This window comes from Mytilus galloprovincialis, chromosome 4 (genome assembly GCF_965363235.1).
Source record: "Mytilus galloprovincialis chromosome 4, xbMytGall1.hap1.1, whole genome shotgun sequence".
Classification (NCBI taxonomy): domain Eukaryota; kingdom Metazoa; phylum Mollusca; class Bivalvia; order Mytilida; family Mytilidae; genus Mytilus; species Mytilus galloprovincialis.
In genome coordinates, this window is record NC_134841.1 from 56,765,856 (window position 1) to 56,783,732 (window position 17,877).

General features: G+C 34.3%; 1 protein-coding gene across 2 annotated transcripts; it reads left to right on the forward strand.

Annotated features, from left to right (window-relative positions):
* Nucleotides 1–985: 985 nt before the first annotated feature.
* LOC143072503 (uncharacterized) lies at nt 986–10,603 on the forward strand. 2 transcript variants are annotated; one of them, XM_076247447.1, is made up of 3 exons: nt 986–1,819; nt 2,435–2,569; nt 6,960–10,603. In XM_076247447.1, exons 1-3 carry the CDS (start codon nt 1,522–1,524, stop codon nt 7,784–7,786), a joined length of 1,260 nt encoding a protein of 419 aa, XP_076103562.1. In that variant the 5' UTR covers nt 986–1,521; the 3' UTR covers nt 7,787–10,603. The 2 variants fall into 2 exon arrangements, with proteins under 2 accessions (XP_076103562.1, XP_076103560.1); XM_076247445.1 differs by having other exon boundaries at nt 988–2,569; nt 6,960–10,602.
* The last annotated feature ends 7,274 nt before the right edge of the window (nt 10,604–17,877 follow it).

The window sequence follows — 17,877 nt, forward strand, 5'->3', positions numbered from 1 at the left end:
TATCAAAATAGAGAAAAAAATGTGTACTTTTATCCATTAAAATGTTTTTTTATGTAGCGAATGGCACTGTATTAAATAATCATCATGAAAAAAAAACAGAAAACGTAACCCTACGTTAATTTGGTTTGAAGGGGACAAAAAGTAGGACATTGCTAATCAACTCGAATAAAAAGAATTTGTTTTAAAAATTCCTGATTATTGCATGAGGCGAAAGTGTGATCTTTGTACAAAATACTAGTATAAGAATTATTTACTTTAGACTTTGAGATTGCTCTGGAATTCCCTTTTTGGGACAATTAAAAAAAAAAATTACGGCAACCTTTCGTGCATGGGACACATAATTTGTATCGTCTTGATCCCTTTTTTTTTTTATATTTCCGTCTTTTCGAGAGAGAAAAATCGACATTACGTCATTGACCACTTATAAATTGCTTGTTCTAGACAAACTTTTATATCGTTTGGTAAAAAAAATTATATGTTTTTTACAGTATTCAGAATTTCACAAAACTAAAAGTGTAACGCGGGACAAGGAAATCATATTGCAAAATAAAGGTTTTATTGAGTTTAAATTAATGAAAATGGTCTGTTACATATACAAAATTGCAATAATCTGAAAGAAGAGTTTAAAAGCTTTAAAATGATATACAACACTTTATAATATCATTTTTTATGTTTAAAAATTAACAAGATGAATGTGTCTTGTCCGTGATTTCACCAAAGTAACACCAGTAGCGTGCGACGTTTCTTTATAGATTTTACAAAATCTGATGTCCTTAAACAGCACGAAGTTTAAAGTCCATGAAGAGGAACATTGGTTTCAACTTTGAATTGGTCCCTCTTTTTCTCTTCATTAACATATTTAGACTGAGACTATTACAACAGTTGTGATAGGGGAAAATGCACCATCACTTTTTTTATAGATCTTTTACATATTTTTACTATAGTTTTTATAGAAATGAGTTTTGATTTATTTTATAAATAAAAGAATTTCACTGTCGTCATGTCACCCAACTTTTATAAGTTAATTTTAAAAGAGATTATCTAAAATACCAGAATTTGACAAAGAATTAAAATAGCTATTATTTGACATTTTTCTACAAAAGATTTACAAAAGCTATAAATTAGAGTCTAATATATTATCTATTAGCGATAGCAAATATTATGTAACCTTTAACAATATGTTGGATTAGCATGTCCGGATTAAGACCACGCTATCGTAGATTTGAGCTCTTAGGTGACATGGGGCCAGTGACAGGGTTTATGAGATATTTTACTTTGTGTACATAGTTATTTTACCTTAATTGGGCCTCACCTGAGAATGAAACAAAACTTGTATTTTACGAAATTGTGGTCACTTGAACATTGACCAGCAATTAATAAAGATCTATTATTTTACAAAGAATTGGTTTTTCATTCCAGCAATTATAGCCAATTACCAACAAACCAACAAAAACGAACTATTCCACGTTCACAAATTGGTAGAGGACTGACTCTTTCCTGTTACCTAGCTCTACTGTCTACATGCCATACAGAAACACAGCTGGTGCCAAGTCAACGACAGGGGCAACACCGTCCAATTACAATACAAGGGCCAAAGCACAAGTCGCTGAGGACATATACTCTGCAAATCTAGAAGAGATTCTGCTAAACATAACAGAACATATACAAGACGGCGATCAAACAGAGAATGCAGATATTGACAGCATAACTGAACAGGAACCAGCAGCAAACAACCAGATAGAATTGCAAAATACCGTACAAGCAGAAGGAGAAATAGAACCAGAGGCTGAACAACAAATAGTGCCAATTATTCCAATAGGTTTGACAAATAACACAAAAAGAGTAATGTCTAATATAAATTTAGCTCATTTTCATGATGAAACAAGCCAGGTTCCTGCCATTTGGTGGACCATGTTTGAAAATTACATTAAATTACAAAATTATCAGAATGAGGCAGCTTTAGCTGCATTTTCATTTCACGTTGAGGGACAAGCCTCAACATGGTATCATTCATTACCTACAGCAACGCGTGATGATCTGACAAATTTGAAAGCTGCTTTTCTAGACAGATTTAAGCACCATAACACAAACAATGAGTTGTACCGCCTTAAACAACATCCGCATGAGACCGGGATACAGTACCTAACTAGAGTGCAAAACCTAGCAAGTGGTGCACAGAACATTAGCGAACAGACAATTGTTGGGTTATGCAAAAATGGGCTTAACCCAGATATCAAACCATTTGTGGTAGGGAAAGATCCCAAAACAATTAATGAACTAAGAGAATCAATCTATCTTGCTACTAGTGTAGCAGAATGTAAAGCTAGTGATGTTAACACAAACAATACAACCATATCTACACAAAATGTTCAAAAATTAAATGTAGAAAGTGTAAACAATGTACATTCAATTAATGATTTATGTTCTTCTTTAGTAGAGGGTATTAGATCAGTTTTTCAAGAACAAGTGATGGCAGTGGGTGTACCTCATCAGGATCAAAACAAGCAAAATTACAGTCCAAATTATAGAGGATCAAGGCAGCAGTCACTGACCAAATGCAAGTTTTGTGGTAAGTCACATGTATTTGATAGGAGAAAATGCCCAGCATACAATGTTGAATGTTTTTATTGTCACCAGAAATTGCACAGTTGTCAAAATTAAATGGAAACACAGTTCATGTTACAGTTAAAGGTAACAATGTTAAAACTTTGGTTGACACAGGAGCAGCTATTAGCTGTTGCTCAGTAAATTTACTCAAATCTCTAAACATTGATCTTAAACAAATTCAGCGAACAAGAATACAAGATGCTGTAGGTGTTAGGGGTGAACACCATCCCATTTTAGGACTTATCCTTTTGCCTTTTACTATAGGAAATATTTCTTTTGTCTATCGTTTTCATGTCTTCTCCAAAATGCAACAGAGTATGATACTTGGATTTGACTTTCTTACTGAAAATGGAGCAATCATTGATTGTCCCACTAACACTCTGTTCATCCCAGAACCAGACACTGATGAAAAACTTGTACATTCTGTAGAGTTAAACAATGGTTTAGCTCGCACAAAGAGACACATTAACATCAAAGCATTACATCAAGTTGACATTCCAGTCAAAGTGTCTAACTTACGAAACCAAACAGCTCTTTTAGAACCCTTGCACACTTTACCAAGTCAATCATTAGCTGGGGCAAAGTGCATTGTTCAACTTGATGACACTGGCAATTCTTACATGAAATTGATGAACCCTACAGAAAAATCTATTCATTTGCCAGCTAACTTTGTTGTTGCATCAGTTTCTGCAGTTGACTCTAAATCTATCACTTCTTTAGCAGACACTCAAGTTGATAAGAAAACTCAGAATTCTAAATCTGATTGTCAGGGTGACATCTTAGACTTTGATTTCAGTGATTCAGATCTGTCTGAAGATCAAAAAACTATTCTCCAAGCATTTCTATCTAAAAATAGACAAGTTTTTGCCAAAGATCTTAGTGAACTAGGAAATACAAATCTATACAAACATACAATTGACACAGGAGATGCGCCACCAATACGAAAAAGATTTTACAGACAATCTCCACCAGTTCTAGAAGAAATGAACAAACAAATTGACAAAATGCTTGAACACGGTATCATAGAAGAGTCCACCAGTGAATGGGCTGCACCTGTAGTCATGTGCAAAAAGAAATCTGGGGAACTAAGGTTCTGTTGTGATTTTCGCTCCCTTAACAAGGTGTCACGTCCCAAGTTTTTTCCTTTGCCTCGCATGGAGGATGTTCTTGACTCCTTAGGACGCTCACAAGCGCAGATTTTCACAACTTTAGATCTTTTGTCCGGATACTGGCAGTGTCAGTTAGACCCAGCTACAGCTCATAAATATGCTTTTGTCACTCCTAGTGGTGTTTATCAGTGAAAAAGGCTTCCTTTTGGTTTATCAGCAGCACCATCTTCTTTTCAACATCTTTTGACTCAGGTTCTTCATCGTCTCAATTACCAAATTGCTCTAGTCTATGTAGATGACATACTTGTCTTTAGCAGAACATTTGAAGATCATTTAAAACATCTTTAGCTGGTTTTTGACAGATTGAAAGCTGCAAACCTCACTCTTAAACCTAGCAAGTGTCAATTTGCACGCAAAGAAGTGATTTATCTAGGCCATAAAGTTTCAAAGAAGGGTGTTGAAGTTGACAAATCTAAAATTGAAACTGTAGAAAATTTCCCAGTTCCTAAAACTGAAAAACAAGTCAGAAGTTTCTTAGGTCTCTGTAACTATTACAGAAAATTTGTTCAAGGGTATAGCCACATTGCAGGTCCTTTGCATAATCTGACTAAGGACAATGTACCTTTTGAATGGACAGAGGATTGTCAAGTTGCTTTTGATAAACTGAAGAAAACTCTGATTTCATCTCCTATTCTTGCTTATCCTGACATGTCGAAAGACTTTATTCTTACCACTGATGCCAGCGGCACAGCTATTGGTTATTTTCTTGCTCAATTAGATTCTGAAGGTCAAGAAAAAGTTATAGCTTATGATGGTCGAAGTTTAACGGAAGCAGAGAGGAAATGGTCAGCAAGTGAGCATGAATGTCTAGCTATATTGGAAGGTGTCAAAACTTATCATGTTTATCTAGCATACAAACATTTTAAAGTCTATACAGATCACAATGCTCTCAAATTTCTGAAAAACATCAAACAATCTACTGGTCGCTTAGCCAGATGGTCAGTTTTGTTACAAGGATATGATATGGAAATTTTATACAGACAAGGTAAAACAAATGTCGTTGCTGATTGTCTTTCTAGACGTGAATATCCAGTCACAAAAGAATCTGATATTTCTGAACCTGAAGATGTCATACCTTCAATTCATGCTATTGACCAATCTGAAAATCCTTATCTAGAAGTTACATTTGTCTATTCTGATCAGCCTAAAAGCACATCACCTTTAGTTGCAGAATTAACAACATCTGATATCATACCCATTAAAATAGGCAAACTTCAGAGTGAATGTCCAGATTTTTGTCACATATATGAATATTTAAAAACAACACACTTCCAGATGACAAGAAAATAGCACAAAAGGTTGTCCTAGATGCAAGTCAATACATCATGCAAGATGATGTCCTGTATCATCAGTATCAACCAAGACAAAAAGGTTTAAGAAAAATCAAAAGGTTCATTAAACAACTTGCATTGGCACGTACACTTAGAAATGATCTAATGAAAGTATACCATGATCACGGACACTTTGGTTTTGATCGTACATACCAATCTATTCAAGAAAAGTACTATTTTCCACGCATGTACCAAGTAGTTACAGAATACATTACAGGTTGCGAACCATGTCAAAAAGCAAAATATCCACCACATTCCAAAAGAGTTCCAATGACACCAATGCCAATTACAGATACATTTGCTCGATGGCACATGGATTTTATTGGTCCTTTTAAAAGAGAGACAAGAGAAGGACATCGCTTCATTTTAATCATAGTAGATTCTTTCAGTAAATGGGTAGAATGTTTTCCAGTTAAGTCAGAAAGTGAAGCAGAAATTGCCTCTGTATTGCACAAAGAGATATTTACAAGATATGGCAGCCCAGTATCAATCTGTACAGATCGTGGTCAAGGATTCATGAGCAAGCTTGTTGCAGCAGTCAACCACATTTTCAATGTCAAACATTCCTTCACAAGCTCTTACCATCCGCAAACGAATTCAATTGCCGAGCGTACCAACAAAACCATCATCCAATGCATTAGAACTGTCATTAACGAACAACAATCAAACTGGCCAGAACTACTGCCTGGTATTCTAATGGCTTTTCGGATGACTCCATCTGCTTCTTCAGAGTATTCTCCATTCTATCTTGTTTTCGGCAAAGACATGAACCTTCCTTTTGATGCCAACCTTATCCCAAGAGAAGATCTAAACAAAAATCTGAAAACACATATCGACAATATTCTGGACAACTTGAAAATAGCTAAGGCAATAGCTACAGAAAACTTAAACCATGCTCAACAAAAGCAAAAAACAAACTATGACAAACGAACAGAATTGCCAAAGTTTGAAGTAAACGACCAAGTTTTAGTATTTACTCCAAAAGTACCAGTTGGATATTCTTCCAAACTTTACAAGAAACAAGATGGACCATTTTACATTGTTGACAAAGGTTCGAATTACACGTATAAATTGCGCAGATGTAGCGACCATAAATTACTCAAAAGTATGATCAATGCAAACAGGTTAAAACTATACCACCCACCTGATCACAGACAAAATTTAAATGCACCTCCCAGGGATGTGCCTCGTCCAGATTTACCAATGCCAGTTCAGCCACAAGTACAACCTCAACAGGATGCACATCAAGCACCTGTTGATGATGATGATGATGATGATGATGATGACAATGATGTAGATCCAAAGGATCAAAATGATGACCAAGAGTACCCAATAGAAAGAATTATTAGGTCAAGGACAGTTGACGGTCAAAAACAATATTTAATAAAATGGAAAGGTTACAGAGGACTTACATGGCAACTTGCCAAAGATTTAAGTGATGACATTATCAATAATTTCCATGCTACCAAAACACAACAGGGGAGAAGACGCAAACGTCCACAAAGGAATCCATGTTTTGTATAGATATCTTGAAAAATTTTCTTACAATTGACTTTCATGAGATATATTATTACATATATATTACTTTTACGGTAGTGGTTTTTACAATTTCACATTTACATATCTAAAACTTCATACATTGGTCACCTAGCTATCTGTGAAACATTATATGAGGATGTTGGCATAACTGAACACTCTTACTATAAAATTCTTTCTTTGCTTTCTTTTCTTTAATGTTTGTTAAAAATTATGAGCTTATGCTCATGTTACTTAGTGCTAAAAGAGGCATGCAACCTCTTACCCAACAAACATTTCACATTCTATCAATTTCCTTTTTCTTTGTTTTCTATAGGAGTTCTAGGTCTTGCCAGGATTTTTATATGGTTGTGGATAATGATATGTGTGTCAGCTGACAAGGTGAACCAGATACAGCGTATCAATTATGGAGTAGTGTTTGAGAGACAACCAAATTTACTTTCGGGTCGTGAAAATTGGCTTCACACTTTCAAGATTCCCCTTCCCAGCAAACAAACTGATGGAAACTTTGAACAATGTGATATTACACATCAGCATTGTTATATCTTAAACCAAGTCTTATCACAATTATCTGCTATCAGAACACAAGTGTCATCAGATGTGAATCACACAGTGGATGTGATTCATCAACTTATTCCACATATTGATATTGAAGACAAGTCCAATACAGAATCAAGACTAAAGCGTGGATTATTTGACTTTATTGGCTCAATTTCAAAATCTCTATTTGGCACAGCAACTACTAAGGATGTAAACAGATTGGCAAAACATGTTAACATTTTAATTCGAAGAAACAATGAATTTGCCAAAGACATTACACATCACGATAAATTGTTATCATCATATATGTCAAAAACTAATAAGAGATTTGACAACATTATATTGGGTATTAAGAACAATTATGAAGGTATTCAAAATATCACTAAAGAAACTGCAAAATTCATCTCACAATTTGAGAAACTAAGCATCAAATTGTCAAAATTTTTACCCAAACAAATGAATGAAACCGCTGAAATTAATAAGTATCTAGAAGAACTCAAGATAGCTGTACATGAGTTAGTTAAAGGCAAATTATCACCATTTTTTGATTTCACCACAAAATCTCAAACATACAATTCAGCATATTCAATCTATCTTAAATGACAAATTCAAAGGTTTTTACTTAAATAATGTGAACCCATCATATTATTATTCACAATCTAACATTTTATATACCAGACATCACAAACATTTATTCATTAGCATCAAATTTCCAATTAGTACATTTGTGAATCCACTCACTTTATACAAAATAAATTCGTATCCAGTACCTATAAATACAACCAGCAATCATGCAACTCAGTTAGTAGATCTTCCACAGTACCTAGTTATTACATCTGACAACAGACAATATGCAGAATTATCAGATGACTTTATAAAAACATGTTCAGGAATAGATATACTGTACTGTACACAAACTTTTCCTTTACTTTCATTTGTTTCACCAAGTTGTTCCTTTGCACTACTGTTCAATGACAAAGAAACTGTACATTCAAATTGCAATTTCCGATTTCTCACCAACATTATACAGCCAGCAGTCAAAGAAATAACTGACACAAGTTTACTTGTGTACAAAACCAAAACACTTGCTTTTGACTGTCCATCAGTTCATAAAATTGAAAAAAGGATCTTCCTTTTGTATAATACATGTTCCATGTCTTTGTTCTGTTAAAACAGATTCAATATTTATACCTGCAAAAATAGGATTGTGTGATAACAATACCAACACAGTTACTATAGTACATCCAGTAAATCTAGCACTTATTCAACACTTTTTTTCATCAGAAACTTACAACTCAATATTAGGCGACACAATTTTTACAGAACCAGCAGACATTACACTTCCAAACCTTCACTTTTTCAACCATACTTTTAATTCAGTCATTGCACAAGATAATAATTTACACTTAAGTCTGAAAAGAATAGCGAAAGCAGCAAAAGCCGACAGAAAAATATTTACCTCATTGTCAGAACCATTACTTGATGGTGAAATAGATATTGACGATTCTTGGCCAAACACAAATGAGATGATCTCCCTGATATCTCTTGTATTATCAATACTTTTGACGATAGCGTGCATTATACTATTTAACAAAGTTCGTGCTTTGACAACAGCACTCATACTGTTACAAAAAGCTCCATCATCAGCTGCATTTGTGACACCACAAACACCACCAACATTTCATTACATGCAATCACCTATATCAACAACTCAAAATTATGATTCGTTATTATCACCACAGTTAAATCAGTGGCCATCAATTGTGTTGGCAGCAATCACAATTATTTCATTTGTTGGAGTATTGCATTATTTATATAAACAAGTTTGCACAAGACATCACACTAAAATCATACTTGAAATCAGCAATGGTTTAACATGCTTGACAATACCACTTGTTAATTTACCTTTATGTCCATCAGATTGGGATATTGCTACACCAAATAACATAACAAACCTGAGAATATCTGGTACTTTTTATACAAAACTTAATGTTGAAATGTCAGGCTTAAGCATTGTTAATGTACACACAAAACAACAAATCAAGGTACCTGACACTTTTACAGTCAATCCAATTAAAGGCAAAATGTTGAAAAACATTTTAAAATCACCATTCACATCATACATCTTAGTTGTACACAACAATTTATTCAAGGTTGTTTATTGATTGCCATAGTTGCGTGTATTGCCTCAATATGAACACTGGTACGATGCAATTCTTTCAAAGATATACCTCTTTACTCAAATTTTACATTGTGTGACATATAACATTAATATTTGACTTGTATGCTTGTATGCTGAAAAAGGGCACAATATCCTATTATTTCATGTGACTTGTTGCAAATATGTATTTCAGAAGTGAATGTTGACTTGATCCCAGAGGGAAATTTTTAGAATTTTGATACTTTTTACTTTATTTCTCATGTTCTTTGAGGACAAAGAATCTCTAATGACGGGGATATTTGTGATAGGGGAAAATGCACCATCACTTTTCTTATAGATCTTTTACATATTTTTACTATAGTTTTAATAGAAATGAGTTTTGATTTATTTTATAAATAAAAGAATTTCACTGTCGTCATGTCACCCAACTTTTATAAGTTAAGTTTAAAAGAGATTATCTAAAATACCAGAATTTGACAAAGAATTAAAATAGCTATTATTTGACATTTTTCTACAAAAGATTTACAAAAGCTATAAATTAGAGTCTAATATATTATCTATTAGCGATAGCAAATATTATGTAACCTTTAACAATATGTTGGATTAGCATGTCCGGATTAAGACCACGCTATCGTAGATTTGAGCTCTTAGGTGACATGGGGACAGTGACAGGGTTTATGAGATATTTTACTTTGTGTACATAGTTATTTTACCTTAATTGGGCCTCACCTGGGAATGAAACAAAACTTGTATTTTACGAAATTGTGGTCACTTGAACATTGACCAGCAATTAATAAAGATCTATTATTTTACAAAGAATTGGTTTTTCATTCCAGCAATTATAGCCAATTACCAACAAACCAACAAAAACGAACTATTCCACGTTCACACAGTCCTCAGTAGTGGTCGTAAGTGCATAACAATCTTCTTATACTCTTTCCATTTTTAATTGATTGATTGTTGTTTGTTCAGTGGCAAACATTTCATACATGACCAGGACTAGACAACACTTTCTGATACAGAAATTTCCACCTTTAGCTTAACGAGTTCTGTGCCACAGGGCCGATTCATCGGCCGATTCAAATGGTGTTATGAAATACGTAATGTACTATGACGTCGCCGTTTTTGCGCTTCAATGAGGGGGGATAGGAGGGGTCCTGATCCCGAAATCCCGGACTTAAAAAAACGAAATCCCGAGGTTCCGAATTTAAATAAAGTAAATCCCGACGTCCCGAAATCCGAAACTAGAGGCTCTAAAGAGCCTGTGTCGCTCACCTTGGTCTATGTGCATATTAAACAAAGGACACAAATGGATTCATGACAAAATTGTATTTTGGTGATGGTGATGTGTTTGAAGTTCTTACTTTACTGAACGATTTTGCTTCTTACAATTATATCTATAATGAACTTTGCCCATTAGTAACAGAGAACTATATTTGGTAAAAATTTACATAAATTTACCAAATTAATGAAAATTGTTAAAAATTGACTATAAAGGGCAATAACTCCTTAAGGGGTCAATTGACCATTTAGGTCATGTTGACTTATTTGTAGATCTTACTTTGCTGAACATTATTGCTGTTTACAGTTTATCGCTATCTATAATAGTATTCAAGATAACCAAAAACGGCAAAATTTCTTTAAAAATACCAATTGGAGGGCAGCAACCCAACAACCAGTTGTCCAATTCATCTGAAAAATTCAGGGCAGATAGATATTGACTTGATTAACAATTTAACTTCTTGTCAGATTTGCTCTAGATGCTTTGGTTTCATAGTTATAAGCCAAAAACTGCATTTTACCCCTATGTTCTATTTTTAGCCGTGGCGGCCATCTTGGTTGAATGGCCAGGTCATCGGACACATTTTTCAAACTAGATACCCCAAAGATGATTGTGGCCTAGTAGTTTCAGTGGAGATTTTGTAAAAGATTACTTAGATTTATGAAAAATGGTTAAAGATTGACTATAAAGGGCAATAACTCCTAAAGGGGTCAACTGACCATTTTGGTCATGTTGACTTATTTGTAGATCTTACTTTGCTGAACATTATTGCTGTTTACAATTTATCTCTATCTATAATAATATTCAAGATAATAACCAAAAACAGCAAAATTTCCTCAAAATTATCAATTCAGGGGCAGCAACCCAACAACCGATTGACCGATTCATCTGAAAATTTCAGGGCAGATAGATCTTGACCTGATAAACATTTTTATCCCGTCAGATTTCCTCAAAATGCTTTGGTTTTTGAGTGATAAGCCAAAAACTGCATTTTACCCCTATGTTCTATTTCTAGCGGTGGCGGCCATCTTGGTTGGTTGACTAGGTCACGCCACACATTTTTTAAACTAGATACCCCAAAGATGATTGTGGCCAAGTTTGGATTAATTTGGCCCAGTAGTTTCAGAGGAGAAGATTTTTGTAAAAGATTACTTTAATTTACGAAAAATGGTTAAAAATTGACTATAAAGGGCAATAACTCCTAAACGGGTCAACTGACCATTTTGGTCATGTTGACTTATTTGTAGATCTTACTTTGCTGAACATTATTGCTGTTTACAGTTTATCTCTATCTATAATAATATTCAAGATAATAACCAAAAACAGCAAAATTTCCTCAAAATTACCAATTCAGGGGCAGCAACCCAACAACCGATTGACCGATTCATCTGAAAATTTCAGGGCAGATAGATCTTGACCTGATAAACATTTTTACCCCTGTCAGATTTGCTCTAAATGCTTTGGTTTTTGAGTTATAAGCCAAAAACTGCATTTTACCCCTATGTTCTATTTTTAGCCGTGGCGGCCATCTTGGTTGGTTGACCGGGTCACGCCACACATTTTTTAAACTAGATACCCCAATGATGATTGTGGCCAAGTTTGGTTTGATTTGGCCCAGTAGTTTCAGAGGAGAAGATTTTTGTAAAAGCTAACGCCGGACGACGACGGACGACGGACGCCGGACGCAAAGTGATGAGAAAAGCTCACTTGGTCCTTTGGGCCAGGTGAGCTAAAAAAGGATTCCCGGATCCCGAAAGAGTCAATCCCGAAACACCCGATCCCGGAGTCCCGATAAAGGTCCTATCCCCCCTCTTCAATTAAGTCTATCGTCTCTAAATTTTCGCGCGTTTTTTTCTAATATTGAAAAGTTCGGAAATCGAGCTTTTTTTCTTGAAAAATATAAAAATAAAATCATGTGGATTCCTTTATAAACATTATGGAAGTAAGTTTTATGTGTAATAAGTCTTAAATTCACTCTTTTTTCCCAGTACTTTTGCGTTATGCATTTTAATCTTTCTTTCCTAAAGTTATCATCAAGGGAGTGTACTTTTAAAAATATATATATACTTTTCAAGTTGCGGATTACTTTATATTTATATAAATGCAATTAAAAATGTAACGTGACGGTACCCAAATTGCACCTATTTTGATGGTTTTTTCAACTACGTTAGATATAAAATGTAAAAATTAATCAAATAGGAACAAAATACCTTAACAAAGAAAGGTTTATATAAAATATAATAACATTTTTTAGAGATGCAAAAAAAATTAAAAATACGCCAAAAAGTACGATATTCAATAAATGACGTTATTGATCTTATGACGTCATCCATTAACGCATCTTTCGAATAATGGCTGATGCTAATCCCTGGTTTCGAGCATATCCTCCTGAAATTCGGGATCACACAGAATTTGATCAAAATGTTGGACCTAAAAGAATGCCGCCACGAAATTCCAGACCCATTGCATATTTTATGCTGATTTTTAAAAATGGATTTAATGAAGAAGTTTGTCCTAGAAACAAACAGGTATGTTTGTGTAAGTAGATATAGGAAGATGTGGTATGAGTGCCAATGAGACAACTCTCAATCCAAAAGCCCTAAGGCTTGTTCCTTTGAAAACGACGCAATGCACGGAATAAATTTCAAAACAAAAACTGAAAAACTGTTTCTAATGTTCAAGATCAATGCGGCATACGTTAGAAAAGGTTGAACATTTAAATCAAGGGGTCACTTTGATATACAAGAGGAAAAAAAGAAGAAAAAAAAAGCAAAACACACGGGACGGAGCTATAGTGATATGCACTCGATTTCATTATGAAATTAATATTGCATTTATCGTGGGAGAACGCATTGTCCAGTATTGCATCGTCAAAAAGATTATTGAGCTTGATTATAGATGATATGATATATATGAAATATAGTTTTTGATCGGAACATGCCTGTGTTTACGCATCTTTTACTTTGTCCCTTCTTATTTCACCACATAAAAGAGAATTGGAAAAAAACCGGACACAATCCTTGTTTTCTTAAACAAGTGTGAATTTTTAAACTACAATTTAATACATTTAATAATTATTATACGGTTGTCAAGAATATAAAAAAAAACTCATTATTTTTTATATCCAGGTACGCTAGAAATTTTATAACAAGAAATCAACACAATATCAGCAATAAATCCAGGGTTCATGATTGGCATAAGAAAGGAAAGTTAACATTAATAGAGTTTAAAGCCTTCGTTGCGGTTATTTTAAATATGGGCTTGATAAAGAAGGCGACAATATCGGAGTACTGGAACAGAAAACATTCTAGTCAGTCAACTCCTTGGTTCAGGAAAGTTTTTACCAGAAATCGGTTCCAATTGTTATTGAAATTCCTGCATCTTGTTGACAATAGAAAGATAGCGCCTAGAAATTCACCAAGTTATGACCCTACTGCAAAATTTAAACCCATTGTTGACCATTTCAATCTTTTAAAAGCAAAAAAACATTATTCTCCGTCTCAAAACCTGTCGATTGACGAATCCTTAATCGGGACCAAATCGCGTACAGTTTTGAGACAGTACATTCCGACAAAGCACGCTAAATTTGGTGTCAAACTATGGATGTTGACAGAAGCTGTTACTGGGTATTGTTTTTATTTTAATGTTTACAAAGGAAAAAGATACGATCCCACTCCAGCAGGAGATACCCAAGGTTCATATGTTGTTATATCCTTACTTCGCGCTGCTTGTTTACTGAATAAATGGTACCATGTGTTTTGCGACATGTTTTTCACCTCTTTATCTTTAGCGAAACGATTGTTAAACTTACACACAAATACAACTGGTACTGTGCGTAGTAATCCGCTCTTTACCAAACCTTATCAAATCGGTTAAGTTAAGGGCCTCCCAGAGTATGTTCATGCGGCAGCAAGAAATTTTGGTATGTGCGTTTAAGGAAAAAGAAAAGCGAAAAAATGTCAAAATGTTGTCTACCCGGTACAATGCAGAACTAGTTGCAAACCAAAAACCTAAGATGATAACTGAGTACAATAAATATATGGGAGGAATTGACTTGAACGACATGCTGACTAGCTTTTACGAAGACGGGCGAAAATCGACGAAAATGTGTGAAAGAAGATCGTGTTTAATATTATACACAGGATGGTAATAAACGCATGTTTTATATCAACAGAACTCCGACAATGCTAAATCTCGTCTCCATTTTATTCAACTGCTAATTGATGACCTTTCCGAAGATCCTATGACAAGAAACCGTGTCAATCTTGGGATCTTAAATGATGAAATTAACAATTTGAGAAAATTGCCGGAAAGAAAAGAAAAAGATTGTTGTGTATGTTCGGTTCGAAATGTTCCTGGTGGTAGAAAAAAGTCGAAACATATATGTGTTCTCTGCCATAAAGGTGTTCATAAAATGTGTTATAAGAAACACAGCAGGCGATGTAATGCTGATGAATAAAATATCTTTCTATATAAATGTGTCTTGAATGTTGTATGATCCCAAGCTCATATAATGAAATTATTCATAAAGAATAATTATAATCACAAGCATTATATTATGAGCAGTGGCAAATCCATTTGCATTAGTTCTTTTTCATACATGTATAACCGACTTTTGATTCGTGAGTAAATGATTTTCTAACGTGTTACTTTCTTTGTGAAGGACATTCGGGTCCCTGTTCAAGAGAGAAAAGAAGTAAACGTCAAGCTTATAAATTGGTGCAATTATTTGATCATGTATTTTGAGAACATAAAACATAAAACAATTTATTTAAGTTTTCAACCAATTGTAAGCTTGATTTTACTTTATTTAGTTGCTCTTACTTAAAAACGTGGACCAGAATGTCCTACAACCAAGAAGGTACATGTAGTCTGTCGAAATATTTAAATCTCCGGAATTGCCGTCAATTTTCAATTGAAATCTTTTTGCGCTATCAAAGCTGTACTATGACGTCGACGTTAATTCCGTGAACGTAGAGACAATCAAAAAAAGCCTTGGCACTGAAGGGGTTTGTTTACAATCTGTTTGTGAAAGTGTAAAGCCATGAACACAACAACTATCTGGACATAGTTTCCACAATAACAAATTGGGTAAAAAACACAAGTGGTAAAAAAACGTCAAACAGGAGCAAAAAACACTCTACACAGTGTCGAGGATAAAAGAGACAATCACATTACGCGGGATTCATACATGTACTTATACACGTTACCGCTCTCTATATGTAACGTCATGGTTGCTATGTATTAACGTCATTGTATTCCAGCATTAAATCATCCATTTGTATAGACGTCTTATTCTCTCCTCTGCAGAAATGAATCTTTTAAATTCCCAACTGCATATACATGTACTGCATACATACATACATACATATGTATACATAGTATTAAAGTTTAGTTATAACTAGGGACTTTTAAATGTATTGGCAAACATACTACGCCAAGCGGATCGAGGAAATTTTTTTTTTTAAGGTTTTTGGAGCCACTGAATTAGGCCCAAGAAGCTATAGAACAAATGATGCAAAATCATGCTTTCTGGGTGTTCGGAAGACCCTTTCATAATCTGAAAATGAAGTTTTGTTTTAATAATTTTTAACAATATTTTGGTCTCAAAGCAAAATGTATAAAATGTAAGACTGAAGTTTCAAGGGACAACATCAAAAGACCAATATGCAAGATAAAGCAAAAATGGAATTCACATAGTTAAGCCTGTGGCTGCTGTTTTTTTTTAAACTCATGATCAAGTTCATAACAAAATTACTATGGGCTATTCCAGAAAAAAATGTATGGAGGGGTTGGAAGGCAGTTTTAGTCAGCACTCGCCACCCGGACAATTGTAATTGAGAATATAGTGCATTATAGTGTGAAAAGTTGCTTTGATACCCATCACCCATGTATTATTGATATATTGTGCCTTCCAACCCCTCCACACATTTTTTTCTGGAATAGCCCTATCTTAGAAAAGGAATGCAACACTAACAGAATACAGAAGGGCAATCAATGAACAAAAGACAAAAAAATTAGAAACATTGATCCTGAAAAATCAGGGCTATAAGTCTGAGAGAAACAGAACTTTCTTCTTGCAAGGCCGTGAAAACAATTTGATATGGAGACAAGCGTTTGGTTTTGAAATTTCCTACATGTAGTTACGGCCCTGTTGAAATAAAAGTGAGGTAAGGTTTCCTGAGACAATATACCTCAAATGGTCGTCCCCTAACCACAGAAAACTTTTTAATAACTTTAAAAATGCAGTCAAGGTCAGGTGAACTGTGCCAAAAAAAAACATATTCACCTAAGAATCATTCCTTACAAATCATATATAGTTTATCTAGTGTTTATACCGGTAGTATCTGAGAAAAGGACCTAGCCCCAAAATCTTTGTTGACCAATGATCAATGAAAATGAAGTCAAGGTCAAACCAACCCCTTCAAAGGGTCACTTTCCTCTTAGGGAGCTACCATTTGATTTTTATGGGGGGGGCTAGGATGAAAAATTTTGTCCTGCATTTTTTTTTAGTTGTAATCTCTGTCCTGCCTTTTTATTTTTCACTCTATTCGGTCCTGCCTTTTTTTTTAATTAGTTTGTCCTGACTTTTTTTCATAAATTGTCATCCTGCCTTTTTTTTTTGGCAAAGTGTCTCATCCTGCCTTTTTTTTTTACTCAGAACTCCTGTCCTGCCTATTTTTTTCAAATTTCATCCTAGCCCCCCCATAAAAATCAAATGGTAGCTCCCTTACAATCATTGCATATACCACATACAGTTGACCTATTGCTTATATCTGAGAAAACTATAATAGCTATTCATAGATTTGACCCAATTCTCATATTTGGTTTATATGTAAAACATGAAAAAAAAAATTCAAACATTCTCTAAGCATTGTTGTGATTTGGAAGGAAGGATGGAAGAACAGGCATATTTTGCTTCTTCAGAGTGTGCACAGGGGGGTGGGGCAAAAACATACTCTTGCAAACATTTCTAATGCTGAGTAAAATAAGTCCATGTTAAATCAATTCTCTAGTCTTGACTCAGAGAAAGTCAGATTGACATGTGACACTATTGTTGAAAAAACCAAATTGACCACTCAAATGTCTTATCTTTGTTTTTTTTAAGTTGTTTGGGTGCAGTCTTATTAAACAAAATACCAACACTCCCATACCTTTAACTTATAATAGATAATTCCTCTACACTTTTAAACAATATAAGAACATTTATGATTAATTCTAGCTATAAAAATACCAAATTCAAAGTACATG

Bases quoted from the DNA above. Each gene is read 5' to 3' on its own strand.
- LOC143072503 (XM_076247445.1), top strand. From the start codon at position 1,522: ATGCCATACAGAAACACAGCTGGTGCCAAGTCAACGACAGGGGCAACA. The intron at 2,570-6,959 runs GTAAGTCACATG...TGTTTTCTATAG, and splicing joins GACCAAATGCAAGTTTTGTG to GAGTTCTAGGTCTTGCCAGG.